The sequence below is a fragment of the Geotrypetes seraphini genome, chromosome 12 (genome assembly GCF_902459505.1).
Source record: "Geotrypetes seraphini chromosome 12, aGeoSer1.1, whole genome shotgun sequence".
Lineage (NCBI taxonomy): Eukaryota > Metazoa > Chordata > Amphibia > Gymnophiona > Dermophiidae > Geotrypetes > Geotrypetes seraphini.
In genome coordinates, this window is record NC_047095.1 from 15048165 (window position 1) to 15073599 (window position 25435).

Sequence of the window (25435 nt, forward strand, 5' to 3'; positions counted from 1 at the left end):
CAACTCTTAAGTGATTTCCAATAGATGAACTTCAAAAATAGTAACTTAGCTGAAAAATTCAGATAGCGTTGATTTAGCTGGGTCCTGACGCGTTTCGCCGCTCTGGCTTCCTCAGAGAACCCGCTTGCAATCTTGAATCTAATACTTTGTCCTGATAAAACAAAAGGACATGATGTGAGTAAGTGTAAAACTGCAATTGTAATAATCATTAGTAATAAAATCATTAGTAATAAAAAACTGTAATAAATCATTAGGCCAAGCAGCCTATTTTCAACTGTAATTTCTTTCCATGTGCATTTGCTCACAATTCAGGTTTAGAGGAAAATATTAATATCAATTCTGTACTTTCATTTTATGTATTAAATTAAAAATTGTTCAGCAACTTCTGAATGTTCACCAAAAATGTTGTACAGTAATTTGGAACAAATAACAGTGGTCAGACATAAAACAAAAATAGATATGTGGAGGTCATGTCCCATGAACTTTATTTTTTTTTTGGGGGGGGGGGTCACCCTATTGTCCATATATTATACTCAGTTTGGAAAGGATAACCTGCCAGGTAAAAATTGAATCTCAGAATAAATTTGATAATGTATAATTATAAGAAAAAAATATAGCATTGAAGTAGAGTGGTTCAATAACTATATGCCAGGATGGGTCTCTTGTCTGGTGGGACTATAGGAAAGAAAATTAGCAAGTAAGATCTACTGTATTTGCTGGCGTATAGGACAAAGATTTTTAAGAAAAAAAATTTTCTACGTTTTTTTTTTTTTCATGAATTTCTATAATGATTTACTGTACTAATTTTATAGTTATTTATGTCTACCAAAATGTAACTAGGGAACACTGTACAGTAGTTAAGTAACTTTTAATCTTCAATCTCAAAACCCAGAAACAATGTGACGCAGATCTCACAATGCCAGAGAGAGCAAGTAGAAACAACATGATGGTATATTAATATAAACTGAAATTTCAACTCGTGATTACCGGCGCCATAAGACGCACCCCATATTTTAAGCGTATTTTGAGGGGAAAAAAGTGTGTCCTATACGCCAGCAAATAACGGCAATTTCTCCTTTCATAGTGTTCTCACCAGACCAGTTCAAAACCTGTGGGATGTGTCAAAACAGTTCCCAGGATGGATGGGACTCCAAAAATATTTTCAATTGCAAATGCAGTATTCACTTGAACTACTTGGAGCCGATAATGGTTCGGAAATGCAAAAAAACAAACAAAACCCCCCCAAACAAAACTAAATAATTTGTCTGCAGCTGCTAAACAGAGTGTCTCTTATCACTCTGCTCATGAAATTGAACACCTCTGGCAGAGTTTTGCAACCTTAGGTCACCTCTTTATGAAAGTAAAAAAGGAGAAATCTGATTTTTCTTAGTCTTTTTTGGATATTAACTACTCTTGTTAAAAGTGATGTTACTGTGAATCAATGTTGGAATACTATTCTTCTGATAACTGCCGATGAAGGTTATTCATTACTGCAGAAAGTCTCTCATTCTCGGTGTTTATTAGATATTTGTCCTGCTTATTTGTTTCCATTTGTACCACTAGCAGTTAATTGGATTACCTTATGTGCTCAGTCTGTTGAAGTTGGGTTCTCTGCTCCCACTAATAGTTAAAGCATCTGGATTAGATTTATCTTTACCTGCCAGCTTTGGTTCAGTTGCAAAATATACCAGTTTTGGGTTTTTTTACTAAACAAATTGAAACTTATGACATTGCTAAATAATCAGATAGGTTTTTCTGTTTATATTCCTCACAGTTTGAATTCAGACTTGCACATAGTATAGAAACTCTGCTACTGGTTTTGTCTCTCACATTGAGTTTAGGTATGCAGACCATATTACTTCAATTCAATATTTCTGCAGCTTTTGATGTTGTGGATCATGCGCTGTTGATGGAAAGATTGAGTGAGATTGGTTTTAAGATATATTTTTTTTAAACTTCATTATAGTTATGATTGGTTTTAAGATATATTTTTTGTAAACTTAATCATAGTTATGTTCAAAAGAATAACTGTTTCTCAGTTCTGGACTCCAGATTGTGGTGTGCCCCACCGTCATCTTTGCTTTCTAACTTTGCCTTTGGGTGATACTGTCAATAGACTGTCTTCTTGCATGGATAGGATTCAGCAATGGGCTCTGAATAATGTGCTGAAGCGGAACACTAATAAAACCAAATTTAATGTACCTAATACTATTCTTTTGTCTCTCTCAGTTGAGCTTTTTAATCAAGAGTTGTGGAAGTTATCCTAGGTTCATCAATGACCCTGGAATTTCAAATCAACCAACTTTGGCAAAAATCTTTAGATCTAGTTAGAACTTATTTTGTCAAAATGTCTCTTGCTTTTTTTAGCTCAGATACTGATTTTACTCCAACTTGATTATTGTGTTGCAATATTCTTTTTGGTTTTGTCTACAAAGTTATTGAATAAGCTTCAGTTTATTCAGAACACTTCATCTTGGCTGGCTTATAAGATTAAGAACTTTGACACTATTTCATCTTTATTCAAAAAATTACACTTGGTTTCCAATACGTGAACAAATTCTGTTCAAATTAGCTTGTTTAGTGTTCCAAATCTTTTATAGGCTTATGTCTGCACTTGTGTTGAATTTATTGAGAATTTCATTATTCAAACATTCTTCTTGTTTGCAAAGTCATTTGCTACTTTGCTCCCTTACCCCTAGAGGCTTGATTTTGATTTTTTTGAGAATTTTTGATACAATATTTTCCTTTTCTGTGGTTTCTTTCTGGGGTTCTTTACCTTTACTTATTAGAGTCAAATTATTTTTTTATTTAAGTAAGAAACTGAAGACCTTTTTATTTGAAAAATACCAACTAGATTATTTTGATTGATTGGTGTAATTTTTATTATTATTATTGGAGTTTTTAAGCTGCTTTTGTTTTAATTAGTATATTTTATTTTAGTATCTGTAAATTGCATTAAATTCTGAGTGGGATATAGTGGTAAATAATACTATGTTAATATTGATAAAAATTAACCCCCTTTCCCCCTTTTACAAAGCTATGGCAGTCTTAACTCCTATGCTCATAGGAATTTGATGAGCATTGGAGTCAATATTGCTGCGGCTGGCGATAAAAAAGCGTAACACAGCTTTATAAAAGGAGCCCTAACTTAGCTACTAGGCAGTGACAGAGTAGAAGTCAGTACACGTCATCTGAAATCTGCAACGTGAAAAACGAATTTGCCTATTCATGGAAATTCTTTGGTCTCTTTAATTTACTTGAATTTCTGGAACACACAATTTAGCATTTGAGGTGCATGGAATAAATAATCCATTGCTTTGCAATTCAAAATACTGAGTAGTTAAGGTTGCATGATGCCCTTAAGGGGCAAATCATACAGAACAATTTTATTTCTCTGTCTCCATCTGCTGCTAGATGGACACAGCCTGCAAGTTCTGGACTGATTTAGTAGACTAAAGAAAAGAAAATTAGCAGGTAAGATCTAATTTCTTTATCCTCTACAACATAATTTTTATTTCAACACCAAGTTTTAATTTGAAATGAAGCATGTATATATGTAAAATAGTTACCCTTTAATGGTTGAGGTAACTGAACTTAAATGACTGCATGCATGCATCATAGCATCATAAATGACATCATAGCATGCATTCCATCCTGTATACTGGGAGAAGTGTAGAGATGCATAGTCTTAGTATGAAAGTTCTAATACATGCAAAAATAATTGTTGAGGGATGGGAGAATTTAATGTTATTTTTAACACTGTATGTAAAGTGTGATTTATGGATTGTAATTTATATTGAGAAGTTTCAGTGATAAGGCAGGAAATGAAATTGAATAACAAAAGGTTGCTGGAATTGAATAACAGATAGTTAAAACCATCTGTCCTATACAGCATCTAAATGAAACTAGTTCTACAATATAAATTCCACTTGTACATTCTGAATTTTCTTAATTGTAACAATGAAGTTAATCCGCTGTGTAGGTTTAAAAAAAAAAAAATACAAGTAATTTATCTACTGATGTGATGCTTCCTTTTGAGGTGGTGCAGGTGATTAGTTAGTATAGTCCCATGAAGATGTACTCTTTGATTGAGGCCCCAAGACTTGCATTAAAGTTGAAGTTGTTGGCTGGGTATTTTAACAAGCCTGTAACTGGTGGTAAATTTTTTGTTGTCTATGCATAAGTCACTTCTTAACCCTCTCCTGGAGGTAGACTTAGCTATTCAGTACTATGAATATGGATGAATAGGTTTTGCATACAATGAGCCTCCAATACTGTATATGTAAAACTAATGTATAATCCATTCTGGTAATCCTGAAAACCTAACTGGTTAGATGTGTTTCCAGAAGAGGGTTGAGAAGTACCGATATACATGATGTACTCCTATGACTGTCCTGAAGATAAAAGCACAATTTGTTGTCAAACTTGCGCATAGTTTGCTGAATTGGAGTCAGTCTGCTAAATGATATTAGAACCTGCCTTAAGATGAAAGAACTGATTTTACCATTTATTTTTCCTTTAGTGGTGAACTTATGGGGCTGGAGCTGAAATATTTTAAAAAAAGAGAAGACAGCATACCCTTACGAGGGCTTAGCCAAAATACATTTAATAATCCAGGTAAGAGATGAGGTTTTTCAGGGTAGAAACACTATAGAAATATCTCATATGTATCTTGTTTATAATAGTGCAAAAATCTAGGGTGGAAACCTATTGTATGGCTGTAGTGTTCCAAGGTTTGGAAGATACTTGAGACAGTGGTATCTCGCTGAATTTGAAGCACCTATGGACTCTTAAAGGAATACTTTTAGAAATGGCTTGAAAGTGCAGAACAGCATCTTACATTAAAAAAAAAAAAACAACAACCCCGCATGCTAAGACAATGATTACTGCAGGTCACAAGTACCTGGCAGATTCCAAAAAGTAGAACAGTTTTTCATAATTTCTTTCCATAGATAAGCAATGACTTTCCAAAGTCTACCTGACTAATCCTTTTCTATGAACTCTCCCTCCAGGAACTTATCCTAACCTCTTTTTCTAGTGCAATAGGCACATCATTCTTGAACCTGTGAGTTGTGTACCTCTGATTGCAAGATCTGGTGTAGAGAACCTCATTTACATTTTTCTGCTCTGCCTCCCCTCATTCTGGACTGCCCTGTAATTCCTCAGTTTTCCTCTCTACACACAAGTTGGTACGAGCCTTTCTGTTCTGCTCGTGTTTATTTTTCGTTTATATTTGGGTTTTTATCAGGTTGTGCGGCTTTTCAGTGCTGCAGAGGATCCCTGTTACAGGACATCTCTAGCTGAAGATAGAAGTCTAGCTCAGAGGCAACTTGCTTTGCAGGGCATCTGCTTGATCAGCCTGCATTAACAGTCTGGGAGCTCAGGGACTGTTACCTTGGGAGTCCAGGTTTTTTCCGCTGAGAGCTTGAGCTCAGATTGAGTGGCCCCATGGCGGTTTTTCACCAAGATTGGCGTTTCTTCCCTCTGACGTTTCACATGTGTTCTGGTGGGGGTTTGAGGTTTCAGCTCAGCCAGTAGGACTGAGGGGGTGTAGTCTAAAGAAGCAAATTGTCTGGGTTTTTGGCTTGTCTGAGGAAGTCTGCTCTTTTCTCTGGTTGCAGTTTCAGCATAAGCAGCTTCTGGCACAGTGAGTACAGGTTGTTACAGCCTATGAAAAAAATAAGGGGTACGGGTCTGTAAAAAGGGGTTTTGAAGGTTCCTGGGGCTAGGAACTGGGTCCCCACCTCTAAAATCCTACTCCAAGTTTTTTTTTTACCCTTTAGCTTCCACTGGTCATTTTTGGTGCTAAAATTCTTCCATGGTGGCCATCTTGGATTTCCTGATTTTAGAATAAAAGCCTCTATTTGCCTAAAAACACCTCAATTTGGCTTAAAATAATGTCTAGATGAAATCCTCAGGACAGGATACCCAGGATTCATGCTTGATTTGCACTGAATGGCCGGCCAAGGACCGTCTGTGACCCACGTGCTACATAGCATGTGAGCTGGTGTGAGAGAACATAAAAATTGCGCTGCTGGGTCAGACCAGTGGTCCATCACACCCAGCAGTCTGCTCACGTGGCGGACCCCAGGTCGAAGACCTGTGCCCTAACCGAGACCAACCCTACCTGCGTTCATTCCGGTTCAGCAGGAACTTGTCCAATCTTGTCTTGAATCCCTGGAGTGTGTTTTCCCTTATAACAGACTCCGGGAGAGCATTCCAGTTCTCCACTACTCTCTGGGTGAAGAAGAACTTCCTTAAGGGGAATCTATCCCCTTTTAACTTTAGAGAGTGCCCTCTCGTTCTCTCTACCTTGGAGAGAGGTGAACAACCTGCCTTTATCCACTAAGTCTATTCCCTTCATTATCTTGAATGTTTTGATCATGTCTCCTCTTTTCAAGGGAGAACAGGCCCAGCTTCTCTAATCTCTTACTGTATGGCTTAGCCTCCTCTAGTCTCTCTGGGGGTATGGGATCCCAGATGGCTCAAGTTCCAGATCAAAAGTCCTAGGTGGAGCTGGAAAATGGTGACAGTGTGTTCCCAATGAAGCAAAGCCATGCATCTTCCTTCCTAGAAGGGACCTCAGGAGCACCTGCAAAGGTATGATGTATGAAGCGTACTTAAATTACAGTGGCCATATGGACTCCTCGGTGGTCATGGTTGTAGTAGCACCAGGGATTCCCCCTCCAAAGCGCAGCTTCCCCACAGAAGTGCCATGTGCAAGATACAGGGGTTCACTCAGAAGACTGGGATGGTGGATTCGGCATCAATGCCTTTACTTTCCCAGTCTAGGTCCTCAGTAGTAGGAGATTCAGCATCACACCTGGGTGAGTCAGGTAAGCGACCAGTTGGGAGCCCTGGATTTCGGGCAGGATCCAACTGTGTGCAGGCTGTTTAAGCCCTTGTGAAAATAATTACCGAGTCTCTCCAAGAATTAAAGATAAAGCCTCCACAGACTTTACTGTTCAATGCTTGCTTATGAGCAGCACCAAGGCTCAGACTATATTCTTTCCCTTCCATCTGGACATTACTAAGATGTTGACAGATCTTTGGGAAATACTGAAGGGTCCCCTTCGGGTGGCCAAGGCCATGACAAAGCTTTACTCGATGGACACTGATTTTCATCAGCTGTTTCTTCTGTCGAAGATGGATTCCCAGTGAAAGAGGAGTAGTGTTGAATGATTCACAGGACCACAGGTTGTTCAGAGGCAATTTGAGGCCACAGTGTTGGGGTTGAAGGCAACATCATATATTGCACTGCTTGCCACTCGAAGTTACGTCATGCTTCAGGATCAGAAGCCAATGCATTTCCTCAGTTCCTTATGTTTTGAGTGGATTTATGGCAAATTCTCTATATGATCTGTTCAAGGTCCTAAGCAAGATATCTGCATAAGCTATTTCCACCCATAGATTGCTTTGAATCAGGCAGTAAACGGGAGATTCATCCTCTAAGGCTACTCTGAGCAAATTGCCTTTTAAAGGTCAATTGCTATTTGATAAAGGTCTTGTCAATCTCATGGCCAGGGTGCAGGATTATAAACCAAAGTCTTTACCAGATAGCAGGCCAAGGACCCCTAGAGGGTCAGGTTAAGGTAATTTTTGTGGCTCTAGGCGCTTTTGCAAGTATTCAAGAGGACCTTTGATACAAAGATAATTTCAGGGCTTGAGACAGATTGGTGGGGGGGAGGGTAGGATCCCCAGTCATTGGGATCCCGCCCCTTAGTGGCCTCTAAGAAGCAGTTACGATGGCAGGTCAAGAGCCGTACCTCCAAGGATAGGAGGAAGATTGTCAGCTTATTGGGATGTGTGGGCGAGGATCACCTCAGCCAGTTGGGTACTGGAAATTATTCAGTAGGTGGGTATAAGCTCAAGTTCTTTCATTCCCTTCTGGACCTCTTTGTGGATTCTCCACCCAAGGGTACTAAAAGAACTGAGAAATGAAATAGCAGAGACACTTCGCCAAATATGTAACCTCTCCCTAAAAACTGGGGAGATCCCAGAGGACTGGAAAATAGCAAATGTCACGCTCATCTTTAAGAAGGGATCAAGGGGTGACCCGGGAAACTACAGGCCTGTGAGCTTGACCTCGGTTCCTGGAAAGATGATGGAAGCAATGGTAAAGGACACAATCTGCGAACACAGAAAACAATGGACAACTGAAGGCGAGCCAGCATGGCTTCTGCAAGGGAAGGTCATGCCTCACGAACTTGCTGTACTTCTTTGAAGGAATAAACAGTCAGATGGATAAGGGTGAATCCATAGACATCATTTACCTTGACTTCCAAAAAGCCTTCGACAAAGTACCACATGAATGGCTACTTAAAAAACTGTGGAACCACAGGGTGCAAGGGGATATCTACCGATGGATCAAACACTGGCTAGCGGGCAGGAAACAGAGGGTTGGAGTCAAGGGCCAATACTCAGATTGGCAATGGGTCACGAGCGGAGTTCCGCAGGGGTCGGTGCTGGGACCTCTACTATTCAATATATTTATTAACGATCTGGAAACGGGGACAAAATGTGAGGTTATCAAATTTGCTGATGACACCAAACTCTGCAGCAGGGTTAAAAACACGGAAGACTGTGAAGACCTACAAAAGGGCATCATCAAAAAGGGTATCACAACCCGGACGAAGGAAGTCATCATGCCGCTGTATCGCGCAATGGTGCGCCTGCACCTGGAGTACTGTGTTTAATACTGGTCGCCGTACCTCAAGAAGGACATGGCGGTACTCGAGGGAGTGCAGAGGAGGGCGACTAAGCTGATAAAAGGTATGGAAAATTTTCCATACGCTGACAGGTTAAAAATGCTGGGGCTGTTCTCCCTGGAGAAGAGGAGACTTAGAGGGGACATGATAGAAACCTTCAAAATCCTTAAGGGCATAGAGAGAGTAAATAAGGACAGATTCTTCAAACTGAGGGGAGCCACAAGCACTAGGGGTCACTCAGAGAAATTGAAAGGGGACAGGTTTAGAACAAATGCTAGAAAATTCTTTTTTACGCAGAGGGTGGTGGACACATGGAACGCGCTTCCGGAGGAAGTGATAGGCCAGAACTCTGTACAGGGGTTCAAGAAGGGTTTGGATAGGTTCCTGGAGGATAAAGGGATAGAGGGGTACAGATAGAACTTGAGGTAGGTTATAAAAGTGGTCAGAAACCACTTCACAGGTTGCAGACCTGATGGGCCGCCGCGGGAGCGGACCGCTGGGCGAGATGGACCTCGGTCTGACCCAGTGGAGGCAACTTCTTATGTTCTTATGTTCTTAAAGCTAGAGAAAGTGGTCAGAATCGAGTGACAGTAAAGAGGTTATTAGATCTAGCAGCCATAAAAGCTGTCCCGGATGCAGAGTTCGACTTAGGCAGATACGTCATAGTGCCCAAAAGAGACTCATAAGACTGGAGACAGATTCTGGATCTGAAGTCAGTCAGTACTGCCCTCAAGATACAGCACATCCACACGGAAACAGTAAGTTCATCATTGTTTCTGTGGTGCCGGAGGAATTCTCACCTTTCTGGATTTGACAGAGACCTATCTGCATATCCCCATTTTTTCGGATCACAGGAAGTTCTTGAGGTTCCACGTTCTGGATCAGCACTTCTCGGCTCTTCTGTTTAGGCTAGCCACGGTGCCTTGCACCTTCACCATGGTGATGGTTGTAGTAGAAGCGTACCTCTCCGCATGGAGAGGATACAAGTGCATCCATACCTGGATGATTGGTTGATACGAGCTCCATCCAAATTAGAAGGAAGGACAGCAGTGAAGCATGTGGTCCAGCTTCTGCAGAGCCTAGGCTGGGTCATAAAATTCTGAAAAAGTCACCTGGAGCCGACGCTGTTCCTGGAGTATCTGGGCATCTGTTTAAGCATGAAGGAGAACAAAATTTTTCTTTTGGAAGCCCGTGGAGTGAAGTTCACATATCAGATCAGGGAGTTCCAGGATAGGCTAGCACAGACATCTTGGCATTACTTGCAGGTGCTGGGGTCAAGGGTGGCTATTGTGGGCCTATTTGCTTTCAAGCATTATTTCCCTCACTGCAAGAGTTAAAGCTGGAAGTTCCACAAGCTTCCTCTTCTTAGTGCTCAGTTATCAGTAATTCTGTGGCTCTGAAGGCGTTTTTTCCCTCAAATCCGGATATCACTAAGATGGTCACAGACCATTGGGAGTCGCCAGAGGGACCCCTTTGAGTTGCTACAGCTATGGCCAAGTTGTATCTGATGGCGCCAGATTATTTCCTGTTCCGAGTTTTGAAGAAATCTCTCCATGGACAGCAGTTTTCAAGTGAAGATGTCAAGGAAGCTGTGACATCATGGTTTGAAGGGCAAACAGAGGAATTCTTTTCAAAGGGGTTAAAGTCATTGCAGGAAAAGTGGATGACATATATAGAGCTATCAGCAGATTACCGTATTTTCACGCAAATAATGCGCACCCGTATAAAACGCGCACACGGGTATAGCGCGCAGAAATCACGATAATATGTACAAAAACTTTGGTATACCGCGGTCACGGGTATACCGCGCATGCTGCCCGACGCTCCTTTCGCCCGCCCTGACTTTCCGTGCGCTGTCCCGACTCTCCGTTCACCCCCCCTGACTTCCGTGCACTGTCCCCCCTTGAAGGTCTGTCCCCATCCTGAAAGCCTGATGCCCCCCCCCGACGTCCGATACATCCCTCCCCCCGAAGGACCGCCGACTCCCCAACAATATCGGGCCAGGAGGGAGCCCAAATCCTCCTGGCCACGGCGACCCCCTAACCCCACCCCGCACTACATTACGGGCAGGAGGGATCCCAGGCCCTCCTGCCCTCGACGCAAACCCCCCTCCCCCCCAACGACTGCCCCCCCCAAGAACCTCTGACCGCCCCCCCAGCCGACCCGCGACCCCCCTGGCGACCCCCACGACCCCCCCACCCCCCTTCCCCGTACCTTTGGTAGTTGGCCGGACAGACGGGAGCCAAACCCGCCTGTCCGGCAGGCAGCCAACGAAGGAATGAGGCCGGATTGGCCCATCCATCCTAAAGCTCCGCCTACTGGTGGGGCCTAAGGCGCGTGGGCCAATCAGAATAGGCCCTGGAGCCTTAGGTCCCACCTGGGGGCGCGGCCTGAGGCACATGGGCCCAACCCGACCATGTGCCTCAGGCCGCGCCCCTAGGTGGGACCTAAGGCTCCAGGGCCTATTCTGATTGGCCCACGCGCCTTAGGCCCCACCAGTAGGCGGAGCTTTAGGATGGATGGGCCAATCCGGCCTCATTCCTTCGTTGGCTGCCTGCCGGACAGGCGGGTTTGGCTCCCGTCTGTCCGGCCAACTACCAAAGGTACGGGGAAGGGGGGTGGGGGGGTCGTGGGGGTCGCCAGGGGGATCGCGGGTCGGCTGGGGGGGGGCGGTCGGAGGTTCTTGGGGGGGGCGGTCGTTGGAGGGAGGGGGGTTTGCGTCGAGGGCAGGAGGGCCTGGGATCCCTCCTGCCCGTAATGTAGTGCGTGGTGGGGTTAGGGGGTCGCCGTGGCCAGGAGGGTTTGGGCTCCCTTCTGGCCCGATATTGTCGGGAAGTCGGCGGTCCTTCGGGGTGGGGGTGCGAGTGCTCCTGCCGGGGGGGGGGGGATGTATCGGACGTCGGGGAGTCGGCCGGGCAAGAGGGCTTGGGCTCCCTCTTGCTCCGATCGTGGATGCGGGTGCGGGTGGGAGCGCGTGCGAGCGGTCGTTCGGGGTGGGGGTGCGAGTGGTCCTGCCGGGGGGGGGATGTATCGGACGTCGGGGAGTCGGCCGGGCAAGAGGGCTTGGGCTCCCTCTTGCTCCGATCGTGGATGCGGGTGCAGGTGGGAGCGCGTGCGAGCGGTCGTTCGGGGTGGGGGTGCGAGCGGTCCTGCTGGGGGGGTGAGTCGGGCGGGGTGGGAACTATGTTGTAAAACTTTTGTATACCGCGCTCACGCATATAACGCGCGAGGGGTATGCGCGGTAGGTAAAAACGCGTATAACGCGCGCGTTATATGCGTGAAAATACGGTATATTGAAAAATAAAACAAATTTTTTTTCCAAAACTTGCCTACTGAGGTAGAAACATTATGGCAGATAAAGGCCAAATGGCCCATCCAGTCTGCCCATTTGCAGTAACCATTATCTCTTCCGCTTTCTAAGGGATCCCATGTGCTTATCCCACACTTTCTTGAATTTAGACAGTCTCTGTCTCTACTACATCTTCCGGGAGACTGTTCCACGCATCTACCACCCTTTCTATAAAAATATATTTCCTTAGATTACTCCTGAGTCTATCATCTCTCAACTTCATCCTATGCCCTCTCATTCCAGAGCTTCCTTTCAAGTGAAAGAGACGCGACTCATGCACATTTACGCCACATAGGTATTTAAATGGTTCTATCATGTCTCCTCTCTCCCGTCTTTCGTCCAAAGTATACATATTGAGATCTTTAAGTTTGTCCCCATACGCCTTATGACGAAGACCACACACCATTTTAGTAGTCTTCCTCTGGACCAACTCCATCCTTTATATAATAATAATAATAATAGTTTATATACCACAGGACCGTGAAGTTCTTTTTTTTTAATATTCTTTATTCATTTTTAAAACTTCAATTGTGCACAAAAGATATGCCTGTATGTTTGAAAGAAATACAAACAGCTTTAAAGTCCCTTAGAGTTGGATCCGCTCCAGGTGGTTATGGTTATACTGTAGAGTTCTATGAATCATTTCAAAATTCCTTATTACCTCATTTATTAAATTTATATCGGACACAACTGAATGAAGGTTTTATATTAGGACCGTGAAGTTCTATGCGGTTTACAATGATTTAAAAATGTTACAGATTGAGTAGTACTAACAGAGTTAAAGTTTAGCGGTCAGTTATTGTGGGGAAAGATTGTGCAATGCAGCTGCCTATGTACTTTAGGAACAGATATGTTTTTAGGTGTTTCCTAAATTCCCCATAAGTATTCGCAAGCATGAGTAATTGTTTTAGATCTTTGCCCCATAATGCTGCCTGATATGAGAAGAGATGTTGAAGATGTCTTTTAAATTTACATCCTCTGACCGGTGGGGAGACAAAATTCAAGTTTGAGCTTCTCATGTGTTGATTGGTTGAGAAAGAGAAAAGGTAAGTTATATATCTGGGGGCTAGGCCGAAAAGTACCTTAAAGCAGAAACATCCAAACTTAAACTTCACACGTGCCTCCATCGGCAGCCAGTGCAGGAGTCGGTAGGAAGGAGTTACATGATCAAACTTCTTCAGCCCAAAAATCAGCCTGACCACCGCATTTTGCACCAGTTGTAATTACTTCAAGTTTTTCTGGGTAATTGCCAGATAGGCGATATTGCAATAGTCAAGTTGGCTTAGTATAAGGGATCGTACCATAATTCTGAATGATGAAGCATCAAAATATGCTCTAATGGGACCGAAGCTTCCAGAGAGTGAAAAAACCCTTTCTGACCAAAGAGTCCACCTGGTCTTTCATGGTTAGGCCCTGGTCTAGTATTACTCCAAATACCTTCATAGTAGATAGGATGGGATAACTAAGTTTGTTGATGCGAAGTGATGTTTTAGTATCAAGTGGGTGTGGTGAGGCTACAAAGAATTTTGTTTTTTCTGAGTTTAGCTTCAATCTAAATTCAGTCATCCATTCTTCCATCACATTTAGTACTTCTGTTGCCATAGGAATAACTTCGGAGAGAGAGGTAGTAAATGGATAATGATCGTGAAGTCATCTGCGTAACTAAAATATTTTATCCCTAGTTGGGACAATTGCGCACCTAGTGATGACATGTAAACATTGGAAAGCAATGGGGGCCCCTGTGGAACACCAGATGGATTACTCCAAGTGTCGGAGAGATTGTAGTTAAAGCATACTTGATAGGTGCGGGACGTAAGGAAACCTCGGAACCAGTCTAACGCCTCGCCTCTGATACCAATTGCATCTAAGCATTGTAACAGTTTCCCATGGTTCACTAAGTCAAAGGCGGAGCTCATATCAAATTGCATAATCAGGGCATTAAGGCCTCTACTAAACAAGGAACGTAAATTATCCAGGATGGCCGCGATTACTGTCTCAGTGCTGAATAGAGGTCTGAAACCAGATTGAGTTTCATGTAAAAGAGAGAACTGATCAAGATATTCCATCAATTGGGTATGTACCAGTCCTTCCATGATTTTTACAAAAAATGGAATGGATGCTATTGGTCTATAGTTGGTTACTAATGCTAGTGATTCTTTACGATTTTTTGGAATTGGGGTTATTATGATGTGGCCATTATTAGTAAGGAATTTTCCATTTTTCAGATTATCGGTCAAATAATTCAACAAAGTTAGTTTAAAGCCTAATGGGGCTGCTTTCATAATTTCTGGGGGACAGGAGTCCAAGACGCAGAATGATTTAGTGTACTTGTTATATAATTTGATATAATTATTCCATTCTAGATCTTGAAAAGAGTTCCAAATCATATCCGCTGGTATTTCATTTATTTGCACGTTAACTATTTTATATCTTTTTAAAGGTGCAGCCTCCAGAATTGTATACAATATTTAAAATGAGGTCTCGCCAGAGTCTTATACAGAGGCATCAATACCTTTTTTTTTCCTACTGGCTTATACCTCCCCTATGCACCCTAGCATCCTTCTAGCTTTCGCTCTCACCTATTCAACCAAAGATAGTGTCTTCTTTTCATATCAATCAGGTAGTGGTCCTCCCCGTGTCGGTAGCCGGGAGGGCTCTTCCGAGCAGAGACAGTTGCACAGGTTGGATGTCGGTCGGGTCCTTCGCTCATATGTGCAGAGGACCCAGGAGAACAGAAAATCAGATCATCTCTTTGTTCTTCTAGCGGGTCCTCATAAGGGGGATGGCGCTTCTAAGGCTACTATTGTGTGCTGGATCAAGGAAACTATTGCTTCCGCGTATCTTCTGAAGAAAAAGTCTGTTCCAGAATTTCTCAAGGCTCATTCCACTTGGAGTCAGGCAGTTTCTTGGACTGAGTCTTCTCTAGTGCCTCCAGTAGATATTTGCAAGGCTGCATTTTGGTCTTCTCTGCATTTCTTTGTCAGACACTACCGTGTGGATGTTCAAGCACGTCGGGACACAGTATTTGGTGAATGTGTTCCGGTGTCAGCCCTTTGGGGGTCCCACCCTTGATGGGTACTGCTTTGGTACGTCCCATTCGTAAGGACTATACCAGTTTACCAGGTGATACAGAAGAAGAAATTAGGTTCTTACCTGCTAATTTTCTTTCTGTTAGCCTGTAGACTGGTATAGTCCCCTACCCTATCTGTCTTTGTGCGGTGATTGCAGGTTTTTGTTTTGCTCGCATGCAGATTTTGTGTTTTTTGCGGGTTCTAGTATTTTTTTCTCCTGCTGGGGAGAAGTAAGAACAGTGGCTATGGCTCAGCTGACTTAGCTGGTGAGATGTGGGGATGTTTTCTATACCAATATTAAGTTCTACACATGTTCCAACAGTTGTTTACAGATATTTGTTGTTTTTCCATTCTGTTCAGAGTGTATTTTACTGTTTTCAGTTGAAGTCTTTCCTAGGTTCTGCTTGGCTATTCAGCAGACTGGGGGAAGCTATCCGGATATACAAGTTTGTTTTCAGTCTCCACGTGCTGGTAGCAATGAGGTATATAACCCATTCGTAAGGACTATACCAGTCTACAGGCTAACAGAAAGAAAATTAGCAGGTAAGAACCTAATTTCTCCTTCTTCCTTACTTCCACTTTTGTGTAGAGGGTCCATATCTGTCCATCTCCATCTTGCCTCATTGCTTTGTCTATCTTTAATTTATCTAGCTCTTCATGAACACAACCGTCTGAAAATCGATCAGGGTCTACTACTCCTCCATCCTTATTCGCGTTTGTCTTCTGCGGTCCTGTTCCCAGCGCTTCAGCCATGATTACAGAACAGAAATATTTGTTAAGCAATTCAGCCTTTTCTTTATCAGCTTCTACATATTTTGCCTCTTCACCTTTGAGTCTTACAATGCCACTTTTCCACTTCTTCCTATCACTGATATATCTAAAAAATGTCTTGTCTTCCCATTTTACCATGTTGGCTATTTTTTCTTCCATTTGCATCTTTGCTTTCCTGACTATACAACCAGCCTCTCTTAACTTTTCCAGATATTTTTGTTTGTCTTCCTCTTTCTGCGATCTAATGTAGTTTATGTAAGCTAACCTCTTATTTCTTACCTTCTCAGCTACTACTTTTAAGCACCAAAGTGGCCTTTTCTTCTTACTTTTACTTACTTGCCTCACAAAAAGGTTTGTCGCCCTTACAATAACTCCTTTCAGAGGGTCGGAGTAAAGGGCCAATATTACATTACATTACATTACATTAGGGGTTTCTATTCCGCCATTACCTTGCGGTTCAAGGCGGATTACAAAAGGTTAATTTAAAAAGGACAGAATTACAATGATTATCTAGAGAGGTAAGTTGTAGATCTTAAGAGCATTTAGAGGTCGTGTTGTTATTGCTGTTTCAGGAATTTCTTGAAAAGTGTGGTTTTTATTTCTTTTCTGAATGTCTTATAGTCTGGGGTGGTCATCAGAAGGTTGGAGATCTGGTTGTCCAGTCTTGCGGCTTGAGTGGCTAGGAGGCCGTCGTGTAGTTTTGTTCTTTTTACTTCTTTGATTGGGGGGGGGTATGAATGGGGAGTGCGTTTTTCTGTGTCTGGTACTGGGTGCTTGGATGAGGCGATTGTTCAGGTATGATGGGCTGTCTCCGTGTAGGGTTTTAAATAATATGCAGTAGAATTTGAAATGGATTCTTTCTTGGATTGGGAGCCAGTGTGAGTTGATGAAGGCTTCAGTGATGTGGTCATGTTTTTTCAATGAGAAGATGAGTCTCAAAGCTGTATTTTGGATTGTTTGGAGTTGTTTTATCGTAGTTGCAGGACATGGAAGGAAGAGTATGTTACAGTAGTCCAATATACCTAGTATTAGTGATTGTACTATAAGTTGGAATTGTGTTCTTTCAAAGAATTTTCGGACTTGTCTCAGGTTTCTCATGATTGCGAAAGATTTTTGAATTGTTTTGTTTATTTGCGGTTGCATTGTGCAGCATCTGTCTATGGTCATGCCTAGTAGTTTTATGGTGGTTTGGATGGGATATTTGGTTGCGTTTATGTCTAGGTTGGTTGTGGTTTGGATCTTGTCATTTTCTAGGAGGATGAATTTGGTTTTGTCTTGGTTGAGTTTAAGTTTGTGATTTTTCATCCAGGATGTGACTGCTTCAAGTGTTTGGTGAAGTTTGTCTGTCATGGTAGGTTTAGAATGGTCATATGGGACGAGGATGGTGATGTCATCCGCATAACTATAGGAGGTTATGCCTAGATTGTCCAGATGCGTTCCTAGAGAAGCAGTGTAGAGATTGAAGAGGGTGGGGGATAGTGGAGATCCTTGTGGTACGCCGCAGGGGTTTGACCAGGATTCTGACTTTTCTTTGTTTGATTTTACACTGTAGGTTCTGAGTTTTAGGAATCCTTCAAACCAGGAGTATACTTTATCTGAGATGCCTATTGCATCTAAGATCTGTAGAAGGATGTTGTGGTCTACTAGGTCGAATGCCGCCGATAGGTCCAGTTGTATGAGTAGCATTTTTTTCCCTGTACTAAGTTGTTGTCTGACGGTATCCATAAGGGAGCCTAGTAGTGTCTCTGTGCTGAAGTTTGTTCTGAAGCCTGATTGCATGGGGTGGAGTAGGTTATGGTCCTCTATGTAATTGGTGAGTAGTTTGGCTACTAGGCCTTCTATAATTTTGACATATAGCGGAATTGAGGCTATAGGTCTGAAGTTAGATGGGAGGTTTTGTGGTGCTTTTGGGTCTTTTTGGATTGGGGTGATGACAATTTCGCTGAGGTCAGCAGGGAATGTGCCTTCTGTGAGCGTGAATTGGATCCATTGTAGAGTTATGGTGCGGAATTTTACACTAGAGGTGGTAAGGAGATATGAGGGGCAATGGTTGAGGTCACAGGAGGCATGGCTGTATTTTTTGTAGCATTTGTTGAATTCTGACCATTGTATGTTAGGGAATTGAGTCCAAATTCTGTCTGCTGCGATTGCCTCTTTTCCTGTAGGGTGGATTGTGATTGGATTTTGATGGGATGGGTTTAGGATGAGTGTGGCTCTGGTGTTGGTGATTTTGTTCTTGAAGTGTTCTGCTAAGAGGGTGGGTGATGGTGGAGGTGTTTTCGAGGAGGTAGTGTATGGTTTGGTGTCTGTTAATTCTTTCAGGATTTGGAATATTTTTTTGGAATCTTGGGTTTCCGTGCCTATGAGATTAGTATAGTAGCTTTTCCTCTTATCTTTTAGTAGATTTTTGTATTGTTTGTTGATTTTTTTCCAATCGGTTTTTGTTTGATCATGGTTCTTTTTTCTCCATTTTCTTTCTAATCTTCTACAATGTCTTTTGAGTTGGAGTAATTCATTATCAAACCATTGGTCTGATTTCCTTCTGGTTCTGGTTTTGGTTTGTAGGGGTGCCAGATCATCAAGGATGTTGGTGGATACATTTTTCCAGTGGGAGATGAAGTTTTTTGGGTCGCAGTCTTGGATAGTTTCGTCTACCTTTGACCAGAAAATGGTTGGGTCGATATGTTTGCGTGAGGTATATGTGGTTTTTTTTGATTGAGGTGTGTGTTTGGTCTTGGTCCAATTGATGTTGAAGTTATAAATGTAGTGGTCTGACCATAGGGATGGGGACCATGTTCCGTTAGGAGTTTGGATTGCTGGATTGGATGGTTGGTGAGACATGAATGCAGCAATGTCCAGTTGATGACCTTTTTCATGAGTGGTTTGTGGGTTTAGGATCTGGAAGGATAAGGCATTGAGGAAGGATAGACAGTTATTTGCTGGTGTGGAGGTTGTGTCTTCTAGGTGTAGGTTTAGGTCTCCTAGGATGAGGTTATATTCAGCTGTTAGTGAGTTTTGGTAGATGAAGTTTTCAAATTCAGGTCTCACTGTGGTCCAGTTTCCTGGTGTTATGTAGCAAAGCAAGCAGTTTAGAGAGTTTTTTAGTGTTGGGTTTGTGAGTTGACACGCTAGGAAATCCATTTGTGGAGTGGATGTTTTCTCAAGTATGTTTAGAGTTAGGGAGTTCTTGAATATTATTGCTAGTCCTCCTCCTCTTTTTTTCTCTCTGCAGGTTACTGTTATTTTGTATCCTGGCGGGCATACTTCTTTTATTCTAGGGTCTGTGTCTGAGGTTAACCAGGTTTCAGTGAGGAATAGGCAGTCAAGTTTTTCTGTGTGCCGCAGGGATCGGTGCTGGGGCCGCTACTCTTCAACATATTTATCAATGACCTGGAAATGGAGGCAAAGTGTGAGGTTATAAAATTTGCAGACGATACCAAACTCTGCGCCAGAGTTAGGACCAGGAAGGAGTGTGAGGAACTGCAAAGGGACCTCGATAAGCTGGAGGACTGGGCAAACAAATGGCAAATGTGCTTTAACGTAGATAAATGCAAGGTCATGCACATAGGGAAAAAGAACCCGTTGTTCGAGTATAAAATGGGGGGGAGATTGCTGGAAGACACCGGACTTGAGAGAGACTTGGGTGTGCTAGTGGATCCATCCATGAAACCATCCGCACAGTGTGCAGCAGCCTCGAAGAAAGCCAACAGGATGCTGGGCATCATCAAGAGGGGCATATCAACCAGGACGCGGGAAGTCATCATGCCGCTGTAGCGAGCGATGGTGCGCTCACATCTGGAATACTGCGTTCAATATTGGTCGCCGCACCTCAAGAAGGACATGGCAGTTCTTGAGAGAGTCCAAAGGAGGGCAACGAAACTGGTAAGAGGGCTGGAAAACTGCCCATATGCCGAGAGGCTGGATAAACTGGGGCTCTTCTCTCTGGAAAAGAGAAGGCTCAGGGGGGATATGATAGAGACCGTCAAAATACTTAGGGGCATAGAGAGGGTGGACAGGGACAGGTTCTTCAGACTAAAAGGGACGACAGGTACGAGGGGGCACTTGGAGAAACTGAAGGGAGATAGGTTCAAATCAAATGTAAGGAAGTTTTTCTTCACCCAAAGGGTCGTGGACAAATGGAATGCGCTCCCGGAGGAAGTGATCCGGCAGAGTACAGTACAGAGATTCAAACAGGGATTGGACAGATTCCTGAGGGAAAAGGGGATCGTGGGGTACTGAGGGAGGTGCTGGGGTGTTGCATAAGTATAGACAGCTCACCAGGTCATGCAGGTGCAAGGCCGGAGAGTTAGGACATTGATGGGAAGATACGACTTCGATGAGAATCCTAGGGGGCAAGGGGGCCCCTTCTGGTGATTAAGGCAGGTCATGACCTGTTGGGCCGCCGCGGGGGCGGACTGCTGGGCGGGATGGACCTCTGGTCTGACCCAGCAGAGGCACTGCTTATGTTCTTATGTTACCCCTCGTACCTCTTGACTGCTTCCAACCAAAAATATGCTGCTTATACTACCAACTGAAAAATGTTTGTGTTAAGTACACACAGTGAAAGCCCAAATCTCCCTCTAGGTGTATTTTAGGGTTGGTGAGGTAGTATTAACACCAACAGCTTACTAGCAGATTATTTTATTAAACTGGCAAGCAATCATATAATGCTGTAACTGATTGGAAGCAATACACTGGCTCCACTAGGGCTGTTGCAATGAACAAATGTGCCCTGTGCGATATTCCCCCAAATGCTTCTGAAATGCTCTGACTCTGTCTACTTTGCTGTAGGAGCGGAAACCATTTGACAGGGCACAAATTTAGTGTCCCGGTTTCCTGTGCACGCTCTGCAGTTGTACAAATTAGCTATGGTTCTGGATTCCACTTGTGCTCCTGCAGATTTTGGTAATCAGCACAGCTTGATATCTGGCTCTGACTAACCCTGGTTGTCTCACTGGAACCAGCAGTTACTCCAGATTGAGCTAACAGCATGGCAGCAAGGTGGTGGTGCCTCCCCCCTCATCATTTTGGCTTTTCAGACCCTTCATGCTGGGGGGGGGGGCTTTTCTCTCCCCCTCCCTTAGAAAAAGGTTTCTGGTAGTATTTGTTTCTTTGACATTGGATGACAGCCAGTGATGATCAGTTTCTCCATCTTGAAGGTAGTATCCCCTTTTTGTGCATATATATTCTTGAAGTGTTAAGGCTGGTTTTCTTTTCATTTTGCCAATACATGTCTTTGCCTACCTATTGTACTCTGTTCTGTATGTTTTCTTAATACACCTTAAACAGGGCGCACATCTTGAAAAGATTTGCATGTATTAGTTCTTATAGACTAATGCAAGTTAGCAATTGTGTACCTAAATTTAGGCATAACCACTTGTGCTGCTTTATAGCAGGTATATGTGTTTGGGCCTTTATGCAGCAGTTGCGTGTGCATGACAGGATTCTACAAAACATGTGCCAACATAGTTGAAATGGCCGTGACCTGCTTACGTTAAAATCCCCCTTTTCAGATGCATGCTATAGCAGTTACATGCTAGATTTTATATAGGTGTTTATTATACTTATGTGCACAACCATTAATAATTGCTAATCTTTGTACTGCCTAGTCTTGATCAAGCTCCTAAACAGGAAGTTATAATGTAGCTTTCTGTTTCAGAGGGGTAAAAGCAGTCAATGGTGTGTGCCTGGTTTCTGTTTCTTTGCAGCCAGATTTGGGAAGGTAGAAGTACTGGTAAAATTGGGGGGGGGAAGAGAGAGAGTTGTGTTAAGGCTGGATTTTGGTAGTGGAGGACAAGGAAAAAAAGATGGGGAAATGCTGGCTGGTGCGGTAAGGGAAAGAAAGAAAGATGGGCTGGTAGGGAATAGAAGGAAAGAGACAGGACAGTTGGGAAGGGAGAGAGGGGTGATGGACAGGAAAATAGAGAGGAGATGCATGCTGGGTGGGGAGAGATATTAATGAGATGCTGCATATCTGGGGGAAGATGCACAACAAAGGCAAATGAATGATAGACATGGAAAGAGAAAAAATATCAAACTCTGGCAAGAGAGTTAAGAAAAGACACAGGAATGCAGAAATCAGATACTGGGATCAACATGATTAGAAAAGTAAAATAACCATCTGACAACCGTAGAAAAAGTAATTTTATTTTTTGATTAGAATATGTATGTCTGTCAAAGCTGGTGTTAAAGTACTTCCATTAAAATATATCTGCTGATTGGCATTCAAGGATAGTTAGTAGAAATTTGTACTGCCTAGTCCTGACAGGATTCTACAAAACATGGCTCGAAGTTGGGAAACACTTCTATATCTATGCATGCAGTTTCTAGAATGAGGGGGGAAAGGGTGTTCTTTAGCACTCTCCAGACCAGTAGAGGTTAATCTTTACAAATGGGTATATATCCAATCATGACCAGCAGGTGGAGACTGAAAACAAAACTGTGGGACAGTATATCATATACTCCCTTCTCTATTTACCTCAGTCTTCTTTCAGTCTCCAGCAGGTGTTGATGTGATCTGTACCCATCTCCCTTGGTAGGGCTGTTGGAATTTGTTTAGGGGGTTTATTGTCCCTGTTTTTGGTCGGACGGAGCTTGGGCGGGCCCTGTTTGGGGGTTTGTCCGACCTCGGGGGTGTCAAACCCAGCGGGTCTTGAGCGGGGTCCCTCCCCCCACTTCCTCCACCTCCCCACATTTTTATAGAGGAGCCTCAGCAGTAAGCCTTGCCCCCTAAATCAAGCAAGGCATATTGCTTCGAGAGCCTGTGGAGTCTGTTCTGTAAAAAAAAAAAAATCCTGAGGTAGTGCTGGTCTGGAGGGTTGTTTCCCTTTAAGAAAACTGTATTTTACTGTATTTTTTCATCTAACCGGCACTTTTTTATAGCTAGGTCGCGTATGGAGCAATGAGCACTTCTAAAGGGAAAAAGTGCTCATTGTGCTCCAGGCGCGAGGCACTCGCGGCCGGCCTGTGCAAGCGGTGTTCAGGCCGGTGCGGTGGAGGAGCTCCGTCGGCAGCGGCTGCAGGCGCCCAGAGCTCCCTGCCGATGGTGCCTCGCGAGTCGGCTGGGAGCAGTGGGGAAGCCCGGTCTTCCCCAACCGCCCACGGAGGGATTCCCCGAGCCGCCGACGGTCGGGTTGTTGGGGATTCCCTCTCAGCTGATGTTTTGACAGCTGATGCCGACTTGCCTGTTTTAGCGGCTGGGACTGTTCAGGTTTCTCAGCCGCTACAGGCTATGGAGGGAGCATTTTTGGCGGGAAAGTCGCCATTTTCTCAGTCTGGCCCCTCCATTTTGTCTTCCACCTCAGGTGACCTTCCCCCTGTATTGGAAAAACAGGGGCAGGTTTCTACTGGGTCCCCTGCTGTGGCAGGGAGTCCCTTGGGACCCTCGGGGGGTTTTTCTCCTTATTTCTTTTTTTCTTTGTGCAGAGCCTTATTTCAGGCGGCTGGGGGTCCCGGATGCGCTCAGGGGGTTTCGGGGAGTGGGGTTTCCTCTGCGCTCCCTGCGGCTTTGCCTCTCTCGTCTGTTGTGGCGTCCCCTCCTCCTCCTCCCTTGTCCAAGCGTCCGCGGGTGTCGTGGGACGAGGATTTATGGTCGGAGGAGCGTGTCGGTCTGGATGAGGACCTGGACCCTTCTGAGGATTTCCAGGACCCTCTCGAGGGGACGGCCGCTGGCGGCGGGTTGTCGGGTTTCCCGTCCTCCGGCGAAGAGGCGTCCGTGGTGCGCCTTTTTCAGAGAGATGAGCTACCGGACCTGATTCAACAGGTTTCTTCTGTGTTGCGTTTTGAGGATGCGCCGCCGGAAACTCCGCGTGTGGGGGACCCTCTGCTACGGGGGATCCGTTCCGTTTCTCGCTCTTTTCCTATGCATCAGGATATTCGGGATATTATACTGGAACAGTGGAAAACGCCGGAGGCGCCATTTCGTTTGGCGCGCAGCATGGCTCGTTTGTATCCCATCCCAGAGGGGGATCGGGCTACTTTAGCATCGCCAGTCGTAGACGCGGTGGTCTCGGCGATTTCTAAGCGGCATACCGTGCCTGTTGAGGGCGGATCTGCCTTGCGGGACTCTGAGGAGCGCAAGTTGGAGAACATCCTTAAGCAAGATTTTCAGGTCTCTGCCTTTGGGGTCTAGGCGGCTATTTGTGGGGGGCTGGTCGCTCGCGCCGTGTTTCGGTTGGCTGAGCGTGTCCTGGATCGGGAGTCTGATGACTGGTCTTTGGTGGATCAGGAGATGGCGAAGATTGAGATGGCTGCCTCGTTCCTCTCAGATGCTCTTTATGACTTGGTGCGGATCTCGGCTAAGTCTATGGCCTTTGGCGTGGCCGCGCGGCATATTTTGTGGCTGCGCGCTTGGTCGGCGGATGCTGCGTCCAAAGCTAAGCTTACTAAATTTCCCTTCCGTGAGTCTTTTTTGTTTGGGGAGGAATTGGATAAGTTGATTCAGACTCTGACGGACTCAAAGGTGTCCCGTCTGCCTGAGGACCGTGCCCGCCCTGTGTCTCGGGGTGGCGCTGCCCGGGGGCGTTTGCGGGAGTTTCGCAAGTATCGCCCTGGGCGTGGGGCTGCTTCTTTCCCGGCTCCAGGGTTTTCCCGGGGTCGGTTCTTCCAGCGTATGCAGCCCTTTCGGGGGGGCCCGTCGGGGGGCAGGGAATCCCTCCGCCGGTTCCCCCGCTTCTCGTCCTGCACAATGACTCCTTGCCGGCGCCCCCTTTGGTTCCGGTGGGGGCCCGGCTGCGCGAATTTTTCCCCAAATGGGCCGAGATCACGTCCGATCAGTGGGTCCTGGAGGTGGTGTGGGATGGTTATGCCCTGGAGTTCGCCCGCTCTCTGCCAGACCTTTTCCTCGCCTCTCCATGTCAGACTCCTTGGAAGACGCAGGCTTTTCGCCAGACCCTTCAGCGCTTGATAGATCTCAAGGCAGTTGTTCCGGTGCCCCCTCCGGAGTGGGGCACCGGCAGGTACTCCATTTACTTTGTGGTGCCCAAGAAGGAGGGGACCTTTCGGCCCATCCTGGATTTGAAAGGGGTCAACAGGGCTCTCAAGATTCCCTCTTTCCGCATGGAAACTCTGCGGTCGGTCATTCTGGCGGTTCAGCCGGGGGAGTTTCTCACTTCTCTCGATCTGACGGAGGCCTACTTGCATGTTCCCATTCAGGCCTCTCATCAGCGCTTCCTTCGCTTTGCGATCTTGGGTCGGCACTATCAATTCTGTGCGCTTCCCTTTGGTCTGGCCACGGCTTCCCGGACGTTCACCAAGGTGATGGTGGTCGTCGCGGCAGCCTTGCGGTCGGAGGGCATTCTGGTACACCCCTACCTGGACGACTGGTTGATTCGGGCAAAGTCGTTGCAGGGAGAGCTCCCGGGTTACGGCTCGGGTGGTGGAGTTTCTCCGGTCGCTGGGCTGGGTGGTCAACCTTTCCAAGAGTCGGTTGGTCCCGGCTCAGCGTCAGGAGTACCTTGGGGTTCTGTTCGACACCTCCTTGGGGAAGGTCTTCCTTCCAGAGGCCCGGGTGAGCAAATTGCAATCTCAGATTCGCC

The 25435-nt window shown here is 44.8% G+C and overlaps 1 protein-coding gene across 1 annotated transcript in view; it reads left to right on the plus strand.

Moving 5' to 3' along the window:
• Positions 1–25435, plus strand: part of SASS6 (SAS-6 centriolar assembly protein) — a 175667-nt gene that overhangs the window by 142043 nt on the left and 8189 nt on the right. Inside the window, exon 16 of the mRNA XM_033915970.1 lies at positions 4523–4617. Within this exon, the coding sequence (XP_033771861.1) occupies positions 4523–4617 (95 nt within the window). The remainder of the gene's footprint in view (positions 1–4522; positions 4618–25435) is intronic.